Genomic DNA, 19189 nt, shown 5'->3' with positions numbered 1-19189 from the left:
TGGGTATGTGAGAAAGCTTGCCAGTAGCTTCTCGTGGGTTGGTGGTTCTTTACTGGGTTTTCCCGGGTTCTTCCTCCACCATTAATACTGGCCGCCATGTATAGCCTATCGTGTGCTGAAAAATGGCGTTAAATCCTACAACAAGAACAACAACAACTTTCATAAAATTATATACGACGTCTCTGCTTCTTATCTTGCTTTCCTTCTACCAACAATGTTTGGTGAGACAGACAGGTACTATCTTAGAAATAGAAATATTTTTTTTTCTCGAATTAATGCCATATTCTAGATATGTCTGCATGTCTGGAGTTCACTCTCATACGCTCATTCTTACGCTATTATATTCATGTCTGGAATTCACTTTCATATTCAGTAAAAGGTGAAAGTAATTATTCCATCTTCAGAAGTTAAATATAGGTTGAGACAGCATAAGTGCCTGTCTATTTCTTAGTGGACAAATTTTTTTTAGATATTCTTCCCACTGAATTAGAAATAACTCTTGTGATTTACATAACGATTATTATTGTAATCATTTATTGCATCATCCATTGTGTTTTGGTGATTATATACATATTACATATCAACTGGCAAATACTATATTGAACAGCATAGAATATTGGTTCAAAATCTATATCATCTGTATATATCAGCTACACATATTTTGTTATATGTATCATCTGATTTTAATGTGAATGTTAATATTCGCTTATTTGATACATATTAATCACACGAAATATCATTAAGGAGTATTCAGAATTTGATATCTCTATTCAACTAAATATTACCATTTTGAAAGGAATGATGTTCTTCCATTTTTAACTATCGTACTCATTTTGATGTATGTACTCTTGTTCTATTTCATCATTCACTTATGCAACTCTCTCTCTCTCTGTCTCTGGATCGATCGATCGATCGACCGCTCCGGTGGCCTAGTGGTTAGAGCGTCCGCCTCGAAAGCGGGAGGTTGTGGGTTCGAACACTGGCCGAGTCATACCATAGACTTACAAAAATAGTACTAACAACTGCCTCGCTAGGGGCTCAGCATTAAGAGGTTAGTGTTAGGACTGGTCGGCCTAGTGTCAGGATAATGTGACTGAGTTGGACATCATGCTACATGTCTGCGGCATGATGCCCCAGTGCTAGAAATAACTATAAGCTGCCTCACTGCAGACATCGTAGCGATATGACTGAAATTTTTAAAGCTACGTTAAAAATCCTTCTCTCTCTCTCTCTCTCTCTCTCTCTCTCTCTCTCTCTCTCTCTCTCTCTCATATAGCTATTTACCATGATTTGTGTATTGTATAATTGTATGAAATAATGTATTAATTTAGTACGGCTAACTATGTACGTTTAGTTTCTAGTGTATGCAAAGGGTTTATTCTAAGTTGTAAGGATGTGCAGCCCGACCCCATTGGTCATTATTTATGGCAAAACATGCTTAAATGGAATTGTGTGTGTGTGTGTGTGTGTGTGTGTGAGAGAGAGAGAGAGTTGTTTAAATAATGATTCCTCGTAGACGACAAATGTGATTAATTGAGCCAGTATCCTTTTATATTATATTTTTTAGACCTGACAATAGGTAATGTATAAACAAGCAAGGGACATTAACTCCATTAAGATGTGCACAAATTGTGAAAAATGTTATCATTTCGTATCAACTTAAAATATTAATATCGATTCGATTATTAGATATTTGTGCCATAGTACTTCAGCGACATGGAACAGGCAAGAGTACAGACAAACGCACTGACAGAATGACGAGAGCCATGACAACGTACTAACAGAATAAGAGCCACGACAACGTACTGACAGAATGACAAGAGCCATGACAACTTTTGCATGGTAGTAAGGGCATTCAAATAAACCAAACAGACGAAGAAAAAAACAGCAAGTAAACAAGCAACAAAGCCGCAAACAGAGAAACGTAAGCGTGGTGCACAAATGCCAAGAAAACAAGTTTAGAATTTTTGTAAACATGTAGATCCAACAATTAATAACCATTTTTAAACAAGCAACATTTACAGTAGATTTAAATTACTTTTTTGTTGTTATTTTGTTTTTAAAGCGCACTCTTAGCTGAATATCATTTAAATTGTGGGTAAATTGGACGTGATACTGTTGAGCAGGAAACCTTTTTATTCCTGTTCAATATTAACTTTCTCTTGAAAAAGGGAGGAGACTCTCATGCAGATAGAGACGATCAGTCAACAGTCAAGATCAAGGTTGTGGTAGCTTAGATTTTGTGATTTTCATCTCAGGAAAAAGTAAAAAATATACAGCAGCATAATAGTAATAATAATAATAATAATAATACAGATACTGAATAAACAAGGGTCAATTACTCCATATGGCCATGTCGTAACTCAGAAAACCATCTATTGATCCAAGCTTGGCATTTTGTTTCTACATCCTTTTCTTTCTTGTCCAGAGTTTTCAGTACTCCTTCAATCGTTACTGACGGAGTGCCAAATCTGTCATCAACGAATGTCACCTTATTTTGCCTCCGAGACACACGTCCCGACTTTCGTTGAGAGTCCTTACGCTTGAGCACGTATTCCATACGCTCCTTTCGTTGGGAAGCTGGCCTAGGGGTCAAGCTCTCACTTTTCTCCGTCGACATGGGACTTCCGGCGGTAATCGTATCCGAGAAAGAGTTACGAATCTCCTCTTCACTGGAGCCGATATGTGGTCTGAAGTCTCGTCGATTTGGGTGCAGAATTCTCTCAATTCTCTCAAGCATCATAAATGTTTTCTCACGTTCAATGGCTTCAGGGTCAATGGGCTCTGTTTTGTATGTCCTTTGAAATTTCTCCATTTCTGGCAAGGGCTCCAGAGGCTTTATGACACGGATGGTTCCATTTCTCGACTGGAAATTCGTCACGGTTCGTTGATGTCGATCACGTGATGCAGCGGCCACACGACTCATGACGATAGGCTGCTTTGGTATCGGCTTTACGACAATTTTCGTGCTGTCACGAAACTTGAACGGCAATTCCCGGGGTTTCATATCTTCTGCAGTCAAGTCTGTTGCGTCCTCTAGAGGAGATTTACTAGTCCCCCATGGGTTGTACATGTCATTGTCGTTAGGTGCTAGATTACCTGGAATGCAACAATATCATGTGTAGAGTTTAAAGGCAGATCGACACAAGACTGGCTATATATTGCAGATTAAATTCTAAAAATGTAAAGATAAAAAACGTTGCACAAACCTCAGGATGATAAACGCTTCCAAATAAATTTAAGCTTGTACTTCTATAAGGTAAGAGATACAAATTTTAAAATTCTTTGAAAGTGACATGAATTATTAGATAAAGGTATTTGTAAGTATGACTTTCAATTCAAGGTGGTAAAAGTCTATTTCTCGTCACTGACAGTTGCAACAGTTACCGACGTTTGAAATGATCCGGCTCACACATCAAAATTATGATCATATGCTCAACATTATCTCGAGAAAGTTGTGATCATTTTTTTAAAATGGTCGAAGGACGATGAATTATGTGTGATGAAAGAATATGTATTCGTCATTTTCAAACCATATCACCTTTAAAAGATTTCAGTATGAATAACTTGTAATCACTCTTCTCCAGTGTGGTTGCTTTATTCAAGACCTGTCTTTACAGCAAGAAGTGTTCTTTCCAATTTAAGCGCTACCTTCTTAAATCGACAGTTTGAAGGGAATAGTTTTGGAAGCGTAAACGGCCATATTCTTAGAGTTTGATTTTGCGTTACAAACTGATAATCGTATCGATAAGGGTATTTGTTTCCAATTTCTGTACGTGTCTTTCGCTGATGGATAGATACTGGTTACTACCCTGAGGTAAGTCTTTAAAAAAATGTGACAGGGCAGTATATGAATTTAAATTGATTATAAATTAATTTCCAGTTCTAACAAAGTGAAACTCAAAAGCATATTTCACACACATTCTTTAGTCATCTGTTTGTTGGAAGGGATGGTATTTCGTTTTTGTTGATGTTCCTTTATTTTGTTTTCTTTGATATGTTGTTTTGTTGTTTATCAGGAACAAAGACTTAAGTATGTAGAAGATAAATTTAAATATAAACTGCACTGTATTCTCATTAAACAACTAAACCCTTAACAAAAAGAGAGAAACTAGCGACTGTAGTAAAAGAAAATCTGCATTTTAAGTCAGATCTTTATTGGGCGCTCTACATATATTACGTACTTCTGACAGAGTGACATGCGTAAGGTGAAGTTATGTGCATTTCCAATATACACAATGCCATACCTCGAATACAGTGGTACTTGCATGCACTTTATCTAAAATTTATTTGTATGATCTAAGCAGACAGCTAACCAAACTGACGTGTCTTGTGTGCTCTAAAAATCAACTTGAATTAGTCTAAAGTTCACTATCTTTAGCAGTTTTTGAAATCGGTAAAACTATTTTTACCAGAATAGGCAATACCAATTTTTGAAAAGGCAATTAATTAATTATAACATATACAAAAGGTCAAAAATTTTGACCGGTTCGTTTTTGTTTCCTTTTCTAAAAGCAATCTACCTTTTGGAATCCAGGAACTAAAAATGTCCAAGCCGACCTAGTAACATTTTGATAGATGAACATCTGAATTAAGGCCAAGCTGTATACTCTATAACCCAAAGTACACCCATTATTCACATACCCCCCATAAAAGGGAATTAAACATTCTCTTAACAAAGTCTGAGTAATGCAGAGTAGTTTTATATAGTCAGGATAACCAATGAGGACACCTTAGGAAATTCTTGTTGTTTTTAAAGATAACCCTACACTGTAGAGCGCCACCTTAATAGTCTGATTCAACTTCGCTACAAACAATTTTACTATTGTTTCGACATGACATCAAACTTTACAGAAACTAATTTTCCACAGGATTTATTGAAAAGGCAAAAATATCAATAATGTTCAAGATCACCCATTTACCCCACAAAAATATGCTCACTTGCTATGAATATATATTGAGTTTAGAAAGGCTAGTAACACAGATAAAATATAAATTAAATGCGTTTAAAGATGGAATACGATATAAACACTTTTTTGTCATTTTTTTTTTTTTTGCAAACGTATGGTAATTCCCTGTATACTTCAAGATACTGTAATATTACTAGTAAGTAAACAAGGATAAGATGCAAAAGATTTTAGACCCCAAACTCGAAAAGAAATAAAATGTATAATTGTGTCAACATTTTTTTCATTAAGATAGAACATTTACATCCCCCGTTGATCGGGAAGCTTTATTTTGCACCGTTACCATCTTACCGTTTTTAATTTCAACCATTTGTTCTTTTATATCGCTGGCCGATATAGGACCTTTTATAATTTTTTAAAAGATTATACAAATAACATTTTGTTTGGCGCTAAATAGCCTAACAGTGCTGATGCGCCGTTAAAAATAAAATCAATCAATCAATCAGTCAGTGTCAATATTTTAAGTAGTAACTTCTAAAATCATAAACTTTATACATTATAAAAATGAAATTAACAATAATTTAAATTAGGATATCATTAATTAATGTCTATTTGACAAATTGATTATGTGCTGGAGTTCAGTTTCTATTTTTAGTGACTGAGAGCACGGCTGTTTGATACAGAGGTAACGAACAGTCTAAGCACAATGCGCATGCCCCCACCCGAGGGATCATCCTCGTACTGCCATCGGCTTCATTCTCACACCTCATATAATCTTATTTGAGGTCTGAGGGTAAAACAGATTGTAGTGCGAGAATGCCGGGGGAGGTACCATGATACCCCTATCTCTTCAATCTTGTATTGTTCACAAATATGTATTTAGCCGAAACGTCAACTTTGAAAGTTTGAAGTTTCCTACAATCTGTTCCGATGCGTCTTTCCTACACATATATTTTTTTTGTTCTTGGTTTGTTTCAAAAATAATTTAAAATTGGAGAGAGAAACATTTTTATATTTTATAACTGTACAGTATCCCTTACAAAGATAATTATTCACTGCCGCCAAATTTAGAATCCTGTCTATGCCATTGAATCACCGGTACTAACTCCATGGGAATAGACCCTATCTTCTATCTAACACCACTATAAACAATAGAACAATCTCGATATGATCGGGTCTGGCTGATTATTTCTTTACACGGTTTGGAGACTACTAAGAGTTGACACCTTTAAGACAAAACAAAGTCATTGTTTCTTCGATACACAGCTAACATCTACGATACATTCGTCAAGAAAGCACATTGTAAAACCTGTGATATCTGATTTAATACAAAGGTCATGCGCACAATATGCTGTGTATTACAGTACGTAAGGGATGATTCAACCTCGTTCACATCTGAAGTATACAATTTGATTTAACCTTGTATAATGCAAGACAAGAGTGTCGGATCGTAGACCATATGAAAGCAATCAAGTTGTTGCAACAAAAAAAAGGAATTACACTAGAAAATAGTACCGATTGCATTGTTACATGAGTTGCTATTGTGACTGGGTCAGGGACTTTAACTTTTTATAAAGAGAGACATAAATTTTTTTATAATAATCGCTGCATTTGGAATGAATTTCCGTTTCCAAGTTTAAAGTTTTGTCTTACTTGCAACATGAAAACACAGACAACCATATACTCAAACAGTATTCTCAATGGAGTGAATGTAAATTTAGAGCTTTTTATTGTCCATTCTTGTTCATATAATAGCGAGTAGTATATCCACACGCACACCTACTCAACCACCCATCTCTCTCTCTCTCTCTCTCTCTCTCTCTCTCTCTCTCTCTCTATATATATATATATATATATATATATATATATAGCATGCATCTGCTATCTGTCTGTCTGTCTGTCTGTCTCTCTCTCTCTCTCTCTCTCTCTCTCTCTCTCTCTCTCTATATATATATATATATATATATATATATATATAGAGAGAGAGAGAGAGAGAGAGAGAGAGAGAGAGAGAGAGAGAAAGAGACAGACAGACAGACGTGGTATTCTTCAGTTCACTAAAGAAGCAATAACAACTAGAACTAAATTTTATTATTTGAAGGTTTTTCAAAATCCATGGAAACATTCAAGAACATCAGGGAAATTTATCAATATATACTTATCGAAAACTGCCGATTTTGTGTGTGTGTGTGTGTGTGTGTGTGTGTGTGACTTGGGTGGTAGATTTGCTTGCATAAAACTACATAACTATGCAAGGTATTCAACGTTAAAAGTATCCAGTAAAGTATAAGTTAACTCGTATATGCTACAAAACCTTGCCAACAACAAAGCTACTATAGTCTTCCTCGGTCTTGAATTTCGACGTCCTTACAGATACATGCATCTGCTCTATTCTAAAACAATCATACAAACAATGTCCAGATATGTTCGAATATAACTGTCGGGAAGCAACTCGTTTTTCTAGAAATTTGGATGGTAACTGGTATGATATTTTAGATGTGAGTGGACTTGGCTTGAAAGCGGGAGGTTAGGAGGAGAGGAGAAACGCGTAGAAGATGCTACCTTACATTCAATTTTTAATTTCAAAAAGAGCAAATACGTCAAGTAACTGAGTTAGTTATCTCTTAATTTTACTTGTGTGTGTGTGTATATATATATATATATATATATATATATATATATATATATATATATATATATATATATATACGTTTATTAATTTGACGTTTGTCAATTTGATTTGTGTGTGCTTAAAATTACGTTATCAGTTTGACGTGTGTCTACTTAGAATTATTTTTATCAGTTTAAAGTGACCATATTTAGCCACACATTTTGAATGTTGATTCATAAGAAGTGCGTTATTTTACCTGACATTCTAGTAGCCATGGAAGCGTCTTTTGGCCTGGAATCATGGGTACTTCGTCTACCAATGTCGATGTTGGGGAGGCTGATATGACTACTAGGTGTTGACATTATCCAAGGCGTCTCCAGCGTAGCTTCCATCATCGATATGCTCTGGCGTGGCGTCGACGTCATGTTCAAGTAATGAAGACGTCTTGCATCCGATGGATCGGTGTCGCTAAGCACTGACGTAGTTATTGGTTCTAATGGGGTATATTTCACGTCAGCATTCGGGAAACGCGGAGCATTTGATTTCCATTGCTTCTCAGCAAGTCTGTCTAGTTTGGTGTAGTATTCTGTTCCTCGCTTTACATCGGCGAGGCGCCTGTCCCTGGAATGATGATCTGAGTGTATTGTAGATTCTGATATTGATGTTTCTGCCAACATTTTGACAAATGAGTCGGACACTCATATGAATTGAATGGAGGTCAATAAGTTCCTTTGTTCTCCAAATGATCATATGTTTATCGTTTTATGTTGGACAGAGGTTGCATATCCTTTTGCAAACCAAATATAATATTTACCGTGCTCTTAACGTTTGTTTTCCACAATCGAACCAAGCTGAGTTATTTCGTAAATGATGAACATGTTTACTCGGCACCAACGCATAGAGTATACAATTTCTCCAGTGCCGGCAAATTTATATCATGCATTCATTGTTAAAGATTCACAATAGTAGATGTGTTTATCTTAAATGTGAATCTTGATATCCATAAATTGTACACAAATTAGAGAAATTAACACAACGTTAGACGTTATCGAAGCCGGAAACGATGTTTAGTTTCTGTCCCATCCATGGCCCATCATTTGGTCTTTGTTTGCACCTAGAAAGACACCAAAGAAGTTACTTAAATATTTTTTTCGTCTGCTGAAAACAGAGATTCTAAACAAGCGACACAGAAATGCAAACGAGTAAAAATTCCCATTTTAATTTGCGGCACAGTTGGTTTGGAATATTCAAGTAAAATTGTGCGCATCAATCAAGTCACAATATCCTGCCTTGACAGATATTGAACATCTCAAACCTAGGCGATGTAATAAAATCATTACTGTCATGTTTTCCTTCGATCCATATCGTGTGATCAACAACTCAATTGCAGGCAATATACTTAATTTCATTCAGGTTAGAATAGCCAACAAATAAAGGTGGCCAGAAATATAAATCGTCAGTTGAAGTCGTTGAAAACAATTTAAATAATTCAAAGAGTCAGAACAAATATGCAGTGGTGCGAACCCGCATTGCCGTGCCATAGGTATCCATATTTAGATAAGTTTTAATATGTTTGGAGTGTAGACAATTTTCAGAACAATGTACTCTGTGGTCATATTGGGTTACAGGTAATACATTTTACTGTTGATGTTTTGAAAATAAAGTATAACGATCGAAATTATGTCTTAAAATATGAAGAAAATATTAATAAATTTACATCCACAGCAAGGGAAGCATACTTTCCATCAGAGTGTATATTTGTAATGGTTTTTTTTTTATATTTCTGTTAGTACAACTTATAGTCGCGTATACATTAAACTTAAATAAAAACTAAATAGACCCTGATCTGCCGTCGCATGGTACGCCGGCACATCAGGGTCTATGCCGTTTAACCCATTGATTTGCTATAAAAACTACAACAGCCCAAGTCCGTCGGCATATTATGCAACGGTATAATTGTTTTTGTGCTTTTATAAAGTGCACATTTTGATTGACATTTTGGACATGCTGCTGGTTTATACTCCAGAGATAAAAATGTATGGTCAGTGATAGAGATAAATATAGGAAAACTGTTGACATGTAATTCTGCACACTGCTTCTGTTGATATGTAATTGTACACACTGCTTCTATTGATATGTAATTGTACACACTGCTTCTATTGATATGTAATTCTACACACTGCTTCTATTGATATGTAATTATACACACTGCTTCTGTTGATATGTAATTATGCACACTGCTTCTGTTGATATGTAATTATACACACTGTTTCTATTGATATGTAATTCTACACATTGCTTCTATTGATATGTAATTCTACGCACTGCTTCTATTGATATGTAATTCTACACACTGCTTCTGTTGGTATGTAATTCTGCACACTGTTTCTGTTGATATGTAATTCTGCACATTGCTTCTATTGATATTTAATTCTGCACACTGCTTCTATTGATATTTAATTCTGCACACTGCTTCTAATGATATTTAATTCTACACACTGCTTCTGCACACTGATGGATCAGTCACTTTACTGTCCATGTCTTCGTGTGTGTGTGTGTGTGGGGGAAAGTTCGTAGAAGTATGTATGAATATATCTTGGGATTGACTGATATATGGATGAACGAATGCATTGATGAATGTTTGGATGGATAAATGGTGGATGGTTGCACAAATAGATGATTGGACAAATGTGCTTACATCTATGTATACAAAGATTTTTAGCAAATACAAATGGAATTAAACAACTGGTGATGGTGTAAGGTCTTAGCAAGAATGAAGTTTTCTTTAATAAGGAGTTTTTGTGTTGAAACATCTATCACAACATGTACGGTTAAAAAAAACATAATAATTAACTAGACACTGTTTAGACCGTGCTTTAAAAAATTGATGTATGCCCAACACGTATTTTCCTTTTTTTATATTCATGATGTACTAGGAATTATACCTGTGTGATTATTTGTGTGTATATACCTTTTGCATTCTTCCTAATGCATTTTGCAACTCCTATTTAAAGGAGGTAATACAGATAATGAACTAGTCCATTTATTCATATATTTATAAAGTGAGAGGTGTGTGTGTGTGTGTGTGTGTGTGTGTGTGTGTGTGATCCATACATATTCAGATAATGGACATTTATAGGTAAGTACACCAATATATGCATTATACAAGCTGTCTACATGAAGAGTAAGGGTGTCACGTGATATGCTGTACGGACTGCACGGATTGTTAATGACAGATTCACATGCCAACAAAGTAACGAACAATGTAGCCAATATATAATTAGACATTATATACGCAAACACTTCATTCCCAATTTCAGCAAAATCAGATATTTTGAAGTAATATCAACTCCGTCTTTAAAACTCCAATTATCTTATTAATATTATCAAATGTGCTAACTGACAAAGAAATGTAATCTACATTGTAGAGAACAATACAATATAAAAACTCCTATCTATTTCTTGGACATGTGAGATGCACAAAAAGAAACTTCTTAGACGAAAACAGATGTAATTTATGTAAATCATAAATTACATCTGTTTTCGTCTAAGAAGTTTCGATCGCATCGTAGGAACCGATTGATTTTGACATAAATTTCAGTGACAAAATGACTAGTTTTACAACTCTACATATTTTCGTGTTACAGCCTCAGGTTTACACATAAAAATATTTTACTTTTCAACAAAGATGTTTTACAATATATTTAGGGGTTGCTAATGTCGTTGAGCACATAGTATATCAAAAAATTTAAAAGCACAACTGAATATCAATGACATAATCTACCCAACCCCCAACCCGTCTTTCCTACACACAACATGCACAGTCTTCTAGAGATGTTAGTATTAATTTCCTACAAATAAAACTGAAACTGAGTTGACAGGAGACCCACTGGTGTAACATTTCTTTTAATTGTTGTGAATAACGGCTGTTTGTTTGATTAGCGCCTGTAGCAATTGTTATTATTATAAAAGACAGGTATTAGATAGTAAATGCAGTACGTACCACACCTGTATTGTATGGTGTGATATTATAGATCTTTACGAGTACAATACACATAAAAGGGCGTAACCATATTGATGGACTGACATGTAATGTAACACCACTGTTTTGGTTCCATACAAGTAATATATGTTTATCAATGTTCAATTAAAGGTCATTGTTGATGTTCCACACATGTACCGCATGCCCGTCAATGCTTAATTAGAGGTCATTGTTCCCCACATCACTGCATTGTATATTTGTGATACTTCACTTAATAAACACTCTAGGCCAAGACAATCGATGTAGTTTGGTCAGATTATGTTTTGGCAACACCAGGCGTTTGTTTTGTTGTAATAATTGAGAAGGAAAATATGAATCAAGTAAGGTCTGTACAACACGGTAAAAAAAACCCCACACATTTAATACATCTATGGTCCACAGTTATAGTCCAAGCTCATAAAGGTGATACGAAAAATGTCTACCCATACAATGTTTGGTTCAGATTTTGGCCAACATATAATCGTTATCTGGTGTAAAAAACAATTTCGAAGAAAAAAATTGCCTTGCTCAAGGACACACCATAGTAGCCTACACGAACTGTGGGATTCAAACTAGCACCTTCTAGTGGCGAATCCGGAACGCTATCCACCGAGTTAACGTGTCAGGGGTTTATAAAAGATCAATAGTTTTCTCTTCTTGTGCTGTTCTTTCTCCGGTTTCATTTACATCTCTACCTAGTCCGTCGAGATTACAAGGACACCTCCATGTCAAGGACACACACTAAGTCCATTTTGTTAAATTTCATTAGCAATTTAACCTTCAATCTTTATATGAAAACACCTACCCATAAAGGACAAATTTTGTAGTTTTCTGAATTGTTTTCCATATATATATATATATATATATATATATATATATATATATATATATATATATATATATATATATATATATATATATATATATATATGTCATTGTAATTCACATAAGCTAAACTACTTGTTACAAAGTAAATTATTTCTTTTGTTTTTACAAAACTCCAATCTGGCGAAAACATTGTGGTATCGAAACCAGATTTCGTTCATAGTTTGAAAATGACTCTAACATATACCTAATGCGTATGTCGAGTTGAAGATAGTGGTTATTCCATAAGGTCCCAGTTTAATTCCTGTTACTGCCATAAACAAGTGTTCAGGATCACCCATCTATTGTTACTTGTTTTATGCACACGCCCTTTTCATTGTTTCCGTGTAAATAAATGTTCGCCTCACCCCTCACCCATATCCCTCTTTCTCTCTCTCTTAAACGGTTTGAAATAGATTTAAAGTATATATCAAGTTTATAAAGCCATTTGAATAGCAATTAATTAGTTATTTTTCTTTCCTATGCTTTTGTATGCAAGTGTATGCATATTTTCTGCCAAACCATTCGTACCGGCATCGAGATCCTTGATGTTACATTTTCTTTCTTGTTACAGTTGGGGAGACAACGTTAATAACTTAATGCTTTCAAATGAATCACTCAAATCATATGTTCCTAATTGTATTTGACAAACTTTCTCAAATCACTGTAGCTTAAACCAAGTCAATAAAAGGCCTTCGAGCGCTGCAGTCCTTTAAACATATATAGATATAGAAGAAGAAGAAGAAGAAGAAGAAGAAGAGAACAGAGGTTGGATGAGATCAACGTTTTCTAGTAGCATACAGTGTAGTTCCTCTTCCAATGTTAATGGAAATAACCTCCTTTGGTACAAAGAGTTTCACATCGAAAGGCATATCTGATCGATTGAGCAAATAAAACGATAATAAATAATCGGAACAAAAACACGTCATGACAAATACACGACGACTGAATAAAGACTTTCTCTGTTTAAAATCCCAGTTAAAACTATTAAAAAATCATTTAACGGACATTAAGATAACCTTTACAAAGTTTATTGAACGACACGAAAGTGGTCTATCTTGATTAACCATGCAAAGTTTGGAATTGAATTAAATAGACTGAGTTGCAGTTGAATACGGCAGGCGAAAGGTAATCTCTTCCTTGTAAGAAATATATAATGCTTATGGTGTTGTATTTCTCTGTATGTGTAAGTACTGGCCTAATTTTGAATGTTAACCTTTTATTATAAGTCTCGTACTGCTTTTCCGGCGTATCCTAGAAGCTTGATAGGCGTCAATTGAGATCGAGATTTCTATGATTTATGGAGAGTTCAATAAATTCTGTGAATTCTAGTGCCTCTGAAATAACGGTATTTTTTTTCTCTCTATAGAACATTCTAATACATCGACGGAAAAATTCCTTTTTAATACTTGACTGAACAAGTAAACCTTTTGATATTTATTTTCTATAAGAGATTACATGAATTTACACAAATAAATTGTAAACAAAGTGGCATTATATATATATATATATATATATATATATATATATATATATATATATATATATATATATATATATATATATATATATATATATATATATATATATGCATATATACATACACGAGTACGTGAATACCCACCTCGAATATTACAGAAAGTATACATAATACATTTTAAATACGACGTATAAATATCTTATATAGTTTGCTTTATCAAATATCAGATTTTATACATGAGAGGTGATATCGTATATGTTATATGAGATATTTAACTAAAAAGAATTAAATGGTAAAACAGTCATACATTGTTATCACCCTCTGACAAAAGTCTTCATTAATAAGAGTTTGTCCACGTACAAATCACTGTAAACAAACTATCTTGATGATTTGAATTCATTCGCTATTCCAGCAACAGTGATGAAATATAGTGACTGTTATTTTGATTACTTTGTCTTGATGATTTGAATTCATTCGCTATTCCAGCAACAGTGATGAAATATAGTGACTGTTATTTTGATTACTGGGTCTTGATGATTTTAATTAATTCGCTATTCCAGCAACAGTGATGAAATAGAGTGACTGTTATGTTGACTACTGGGTTTTGATGATTTGAATTCATTCGCTATTCCAGCACTAGTGATGAGATATAGTGACTGTTATTTTGATTAATGGGTCTTGATGATTTAAATTCATTCGCTATTCCAGCAACAGTGATTAAATATAAGTATTATTAACACTGGACAACAAATTTTTACAAAAGTCATGTTACTGAAATAAAATTAGTCAATTCTTATCAATTTTTATGTGCTGAACACGAATATGACAGTCAAATTGCAAAATTGGCTCTAGTTTTTTTGTAATCTGCAAGAAATTAATGTTTACATAACGAAATGCATTCCAATAGTAAAAGGTCAACTGTAATAGCCTACCTATAAAAAATCAAGTCATTGACTACATCTTAGATTTCTTCGCCTGTCTCTTGTACAGCTGTTCGGGAGCATCTCCGAGGAGTGTCCAGCAGTAGTCAGCCAGCATTGTAGTGGACCATTTTCCCTGGTATCTTTGTTCCATTGTTGCGATATCTTGATGAAAACGTTCGCCGTGTTCATCACTAACAATACCACAGTTGCTAGGAAAGAAATCCAAGTGGGAATGAAGGAAGTGAATCTTTAGAGACATATTGCAGCCAAGTTTCTTATACTTCATCAACATGTCTTCTACTAGTTCCTTATAGTTTTCTGCCCTAACATTTCCGAGGAAGTTTGTAGAAACTAGGCGAAAAGCATTCCATGCTTGTTTCGCGTCACCTTCCAGCAAGTTGTTGAACCGGTCATCTTTGAAAAGCTCTCGAATCTGAGGACCCACAAAAACTCCCTCTTTAATCTTTGCTTCGCTGAGTCGAGGGAATTTTTCATGCAGGTATCGGAATGCTGGCAAAGTCCGGTCAATGGCTTTCACGAAGTTCTTCATCAAACCTAGTTTGATGTGAAGGGGTGGTAGCAAGATTTTCTGAGCCTCAACCAGAGCTGGGTGTTGGATATTCTTCTCTCCAATGGCTAAATTCTGCCTGTGAGTCCATTCCTTCCTCATGTAGTGCATTTCCCTTGCTCGGCTATCCCACTCGCATAAGAAACACATGTATTTTGTATATCCTTGCTGCAGTCCCATTAAAAGGGCAACTACCTTCAAATCACCACAGAGGTGCCAGCTGTACTTGTTATACTCAATGGAATTCAGTAGCTGCCTTAAGTTATCGTATGTCTCTTTCAAGTGGACAGCATACGCTACTGGAATAGATGGAAGAATGTTTCCATTGTGCAAAAGCACAGCCTTGAGACTCAGTTTCGAAGAGTCCACAAATAGTCTCCATTCTTGTGGGTCATGAGTGATTTTTAAAGCATTCATGAGGCCCTCAATATCGGAACAGAATATCAGATTACTTTCCTTTCTGAAGAAAGGCTCCAATTGCTGGTGGCGCTTTCGATATGCAGTAATTGTGACATCTTCTTCTAGAAGATTCCATTGTTGGAGTCTTGATCCTAGCAATTCTGCCTTGTTCTTTGATAAGTCCAAATCACGAATCAGGTCATTTAGTTCTTCCTGTGTTATTCTGTGTGGGGTTGATGATGCACCACAGTGAAAATCTGGATCACTGCATGCTGATGGACCAGGAGAAGAACAGGTCGACTCACCTTTGTCTTCGTCAGATGAATCAAGAGAATATTCTGCTGGAGGTTCTGGAATAGGAAGTCCCTCACCATGTGGAACTGGTCTCAATGCAGACGGAATGTTTGGGTAGACTATTCTCGACTTCTTTCGCTTCGTTATTCCGCCGGAAAGAGGAGGAACCAAGCAGAAGTAACAGTCATTTAGGTGGTTGCTTGGCTCTCTCCACACCATTGGGACTGCAAACGGCATTGATGACCTTTTGCAATTCAACCACTGTGAAAGCTGTGTTGTACATGTAGCACAGCATATATGCGGAGCCCAAGGCTTGTCTTGGTCACCAACCTTGCATCCGAAGTAAAGATGATATGCCTTCTTCACTTGAGAATTGATACTTTTCTTCTGGTTGGCAAATGTCACTTCCCCACAAATATAGCAAAAATTGTCCGCGGTATTAACACACTTTCGAGGCATTACTGTTCTTTATTGTACGTAAATGGATAAAATAATAAGTTTTATGTAACAGTAGCTTGAACTGTCTCGCACAACGTCTAAAATATTTTAAATGCTGAACCTATCTGATTGGGCTTTATATAGTACACTGCTTACGTCAGCTTCAGCAGCCGCCTGCATTAGTATAATAGGCCTACACATGTATAGTACACTGCTGAAGTCAACTTACTTCAGCAGCCGCATGGCATTAGTATTGCATTGCATCAGAAAATGATGCAATCAACTGTGGATGATGTGAGCATGATGGTATTATGCAATGTTACATCATTATTCCGGATGTTGCTGCAGTCCTACTGGAGAAATTTACACAGTGAAACATAGAAAATGAGGTATATGAATATCTTCAAAACGAGAGCCAATACAAATTTTTCACGGTTATATTCGTGTTCGGCACACCAAAATACTACAGATTAGGGCCTTTTCAAGTCAGTAATGATTTCACTGTTGACCAGTGTAATTTGATTACTGGACATTAAGATTTTTAGATTTCAGAAACATGGTATACCTAGTATTCTTTTGCATTTTTCGTGCATTTTTTCTTTATGTACACAACACAATTAGAGAAAAAAATTCAACAGAATTTGTATCCTTTGACTAAGTAGAATACGATGAAAGATGAATAAAATAAAGATAGACAAAACAGTATCAAAATCGAAATAATATCACCTCCTTAAATTCGATATATGCGAATCAGTGATGAATATGACTTAAAACAGTTGCAGTTCAGTTTCACCTTGAAGTCCATCTTTCAAACGTAAGTCATCGTCGTTCTCAGCAGTGTAATGTGACGTTTAAACACCAGTTCGTGTACATTTAACAGCTTATACCTGGTATATTTTTCAGTTGGATTTATTGTTAGTACGTTTGCGAGGAAAACGAGAAACCTTTTTCCTGCCAATAACGGTCTTACTATACGCTGAAGGTGTTAACACATGAAGGCTCTCAATAAATTTCGAAATTTTAAATAATTCCTTTGTATATAACATAGTATTAGACTGAATACATTTAGTCTTTGATAACACTTTCGTGCAGAAACTCATGCTGATGTTCGTACACGATCAGAAGGTAATCATCCGAGAAGCACTCCAAAGCAACTTTGTCAAACAAAGGAGTTATGTTGTTAACTTTCTTCACCCTTACCTTCTTATCTGAAGTACCTCAAATAACTTCTATTAAAAATATTGAATTGGTGAGATATCGATCCAAATAGACTGGATCGTGCACACGTTTTTTGACGAGAAATCTCTCTCTCTCTCTCTCTCACACACACACACACACACACACACTACACACACACACACACAGAGGCATAATGTTAATGCATGTCCATAATTTTATAGGGGTTACGTAAGAGCTCATTTTGTTCCACTCCTTTTTGTCGCCTTTGGTCCTCCAACGGGCATTTATGCGGAGTTCGATCAACGGAAATTGACTGATTTACAAACAGCAGAATGTTGCCGATACAACAGACGACGGTGCAGTCTATATATCATAGAAAAGGCTCTTTACGGCGCGCTTTTAAAAGATGAAAGAAAGACTAAAAGAAAGTAACAAGTGTGAAAGATACAAAAAGAAAAGAATTTTTTTTATACAGAAAACAACAAACAGAAAGCAATTTTGTGTGTGCTGGAATGCATCTAATATGCAGGTTTGTAAATTCAAACATTTTGAAGGACATAGGAAAATAATGACCAAGCCTCAAATACTAAATACCTTCACAAGAAAAGAGAATATATTATTTGTTAAGAGGGTCATTTATCTACAACATTTTTGCATCGATATGAAATCCAGTGAAATATAAATACTTTTTACTATCAAGATTCAAAATACTCTTTGATAATATCGTTTATATATATATATATGTGTGTGTGTGGAAAGAAAAACTTAGATATATCAAAGAAATATACACACCTTGAAAGTTGTGTTCTCATTACCTCTCTGTCTAGCTAAACTTTTGGAACTTCGAAGTTTATGTTAATTTCCAGAAGATCAGTGTTAATCACAGTCAGATGTGTAAGGTGTCAGATTGTTTAAATTACGCTCTTCTAATGATAATTCGTTCTCCAACCCTTTCTGCAGAGTTCCAGGTAATTTAAGTGTACATTGGAGTTCTTTGATATATGACTGATCAATAACATAAACAATGCAAACTGATAAAGTACCCAATGTAAATAGTTACTATCTACATTAGCACAACGCTTGTTCTATTCAAGAACTACTGTTAACTTTTAAATTACTGGTGTACATGGCATGCTACACATCTATCCCGTAGTTTAATGTCTCATATGAACAGCTATTTGTTTGATGTAAGTGCATTTTGTTCACTGTAAATAGTGAAGAGTGGTCGAGTGGCACAACATTCAAGCCTATCTTTGTTTTGGGTTAATCAGCAATAAACTATACTGAATACTGCGTCAGACAGACAGACACTGAAAAACGACTGACTAGTGTCAATACGCCTGTCCAAATAATGTGGGGTTCAATGAAGACGTTTGAGTTATGGCAAATCTGTACCGTTGGAACTTGGACGGTATAAAGGCGTAATCAAGGCAAGTTGTGTTGAAGAAGAACACCCAAAAAGAATAAAGGTGTTCACTTTTTGCTTTCAAATGCACAAAAAGATA

At 35.2% G+C, this 19189-nt stretch overlaps 1 protein-coding gene across 1 annotated transcript; it reads right to left on the bottom strand.

Annotated features, from left to right (window-relative positions):
• Positions 1 to 511: 511 nt before the first annotated feature.
• On the bottom strand, positions 512 to 18691 carry LOC149806991 (uncharacterized). Its single transcript, XM_089960443.1, has 3 exons — positions 18477 to 18691; positions 7775 to 8632; positions 512 to 3099 (listed from the first exon to the last, which is right to left on the bottom strand). The coding sequence occupies exons 2-3, from the start codon at positions 8193 to 8195 to the stop codon at positions 2339 to 2341; spliced, it is 1182 nt and encodes a 393-aa protein (XP_089816569.1). The 5' UTR covers positions 8196 to 8632; positions 18477 to 18691; the 3' UTR covers positions 512 to 2338.
• Positions 18692 to 19189: the final 498 nt, after the last annotated feature.

The sequence above is a fragment of the Sinohyriopsis cumingii genome, chromosome 1 (genome assembly GCF_028554795.1).
Source record: "Sinohyriopsis cumingii isolate HCF-2022 chromosome 1, ASM2855479v2, whole genome shotgun sequence".
Classification (NCBI taxonomy): Eukaryota; Metazoa; Mollusca; class Bivalvia; order Unionida; family Unionidae; genus Sinohyriopsis; species Sinohyriopsis cumingii.
The sequence above is the reverse complement of the archived record's forward strand: the minus strand, read 5'-3'. Positions and strand labels throughout refer to the sequence as shown.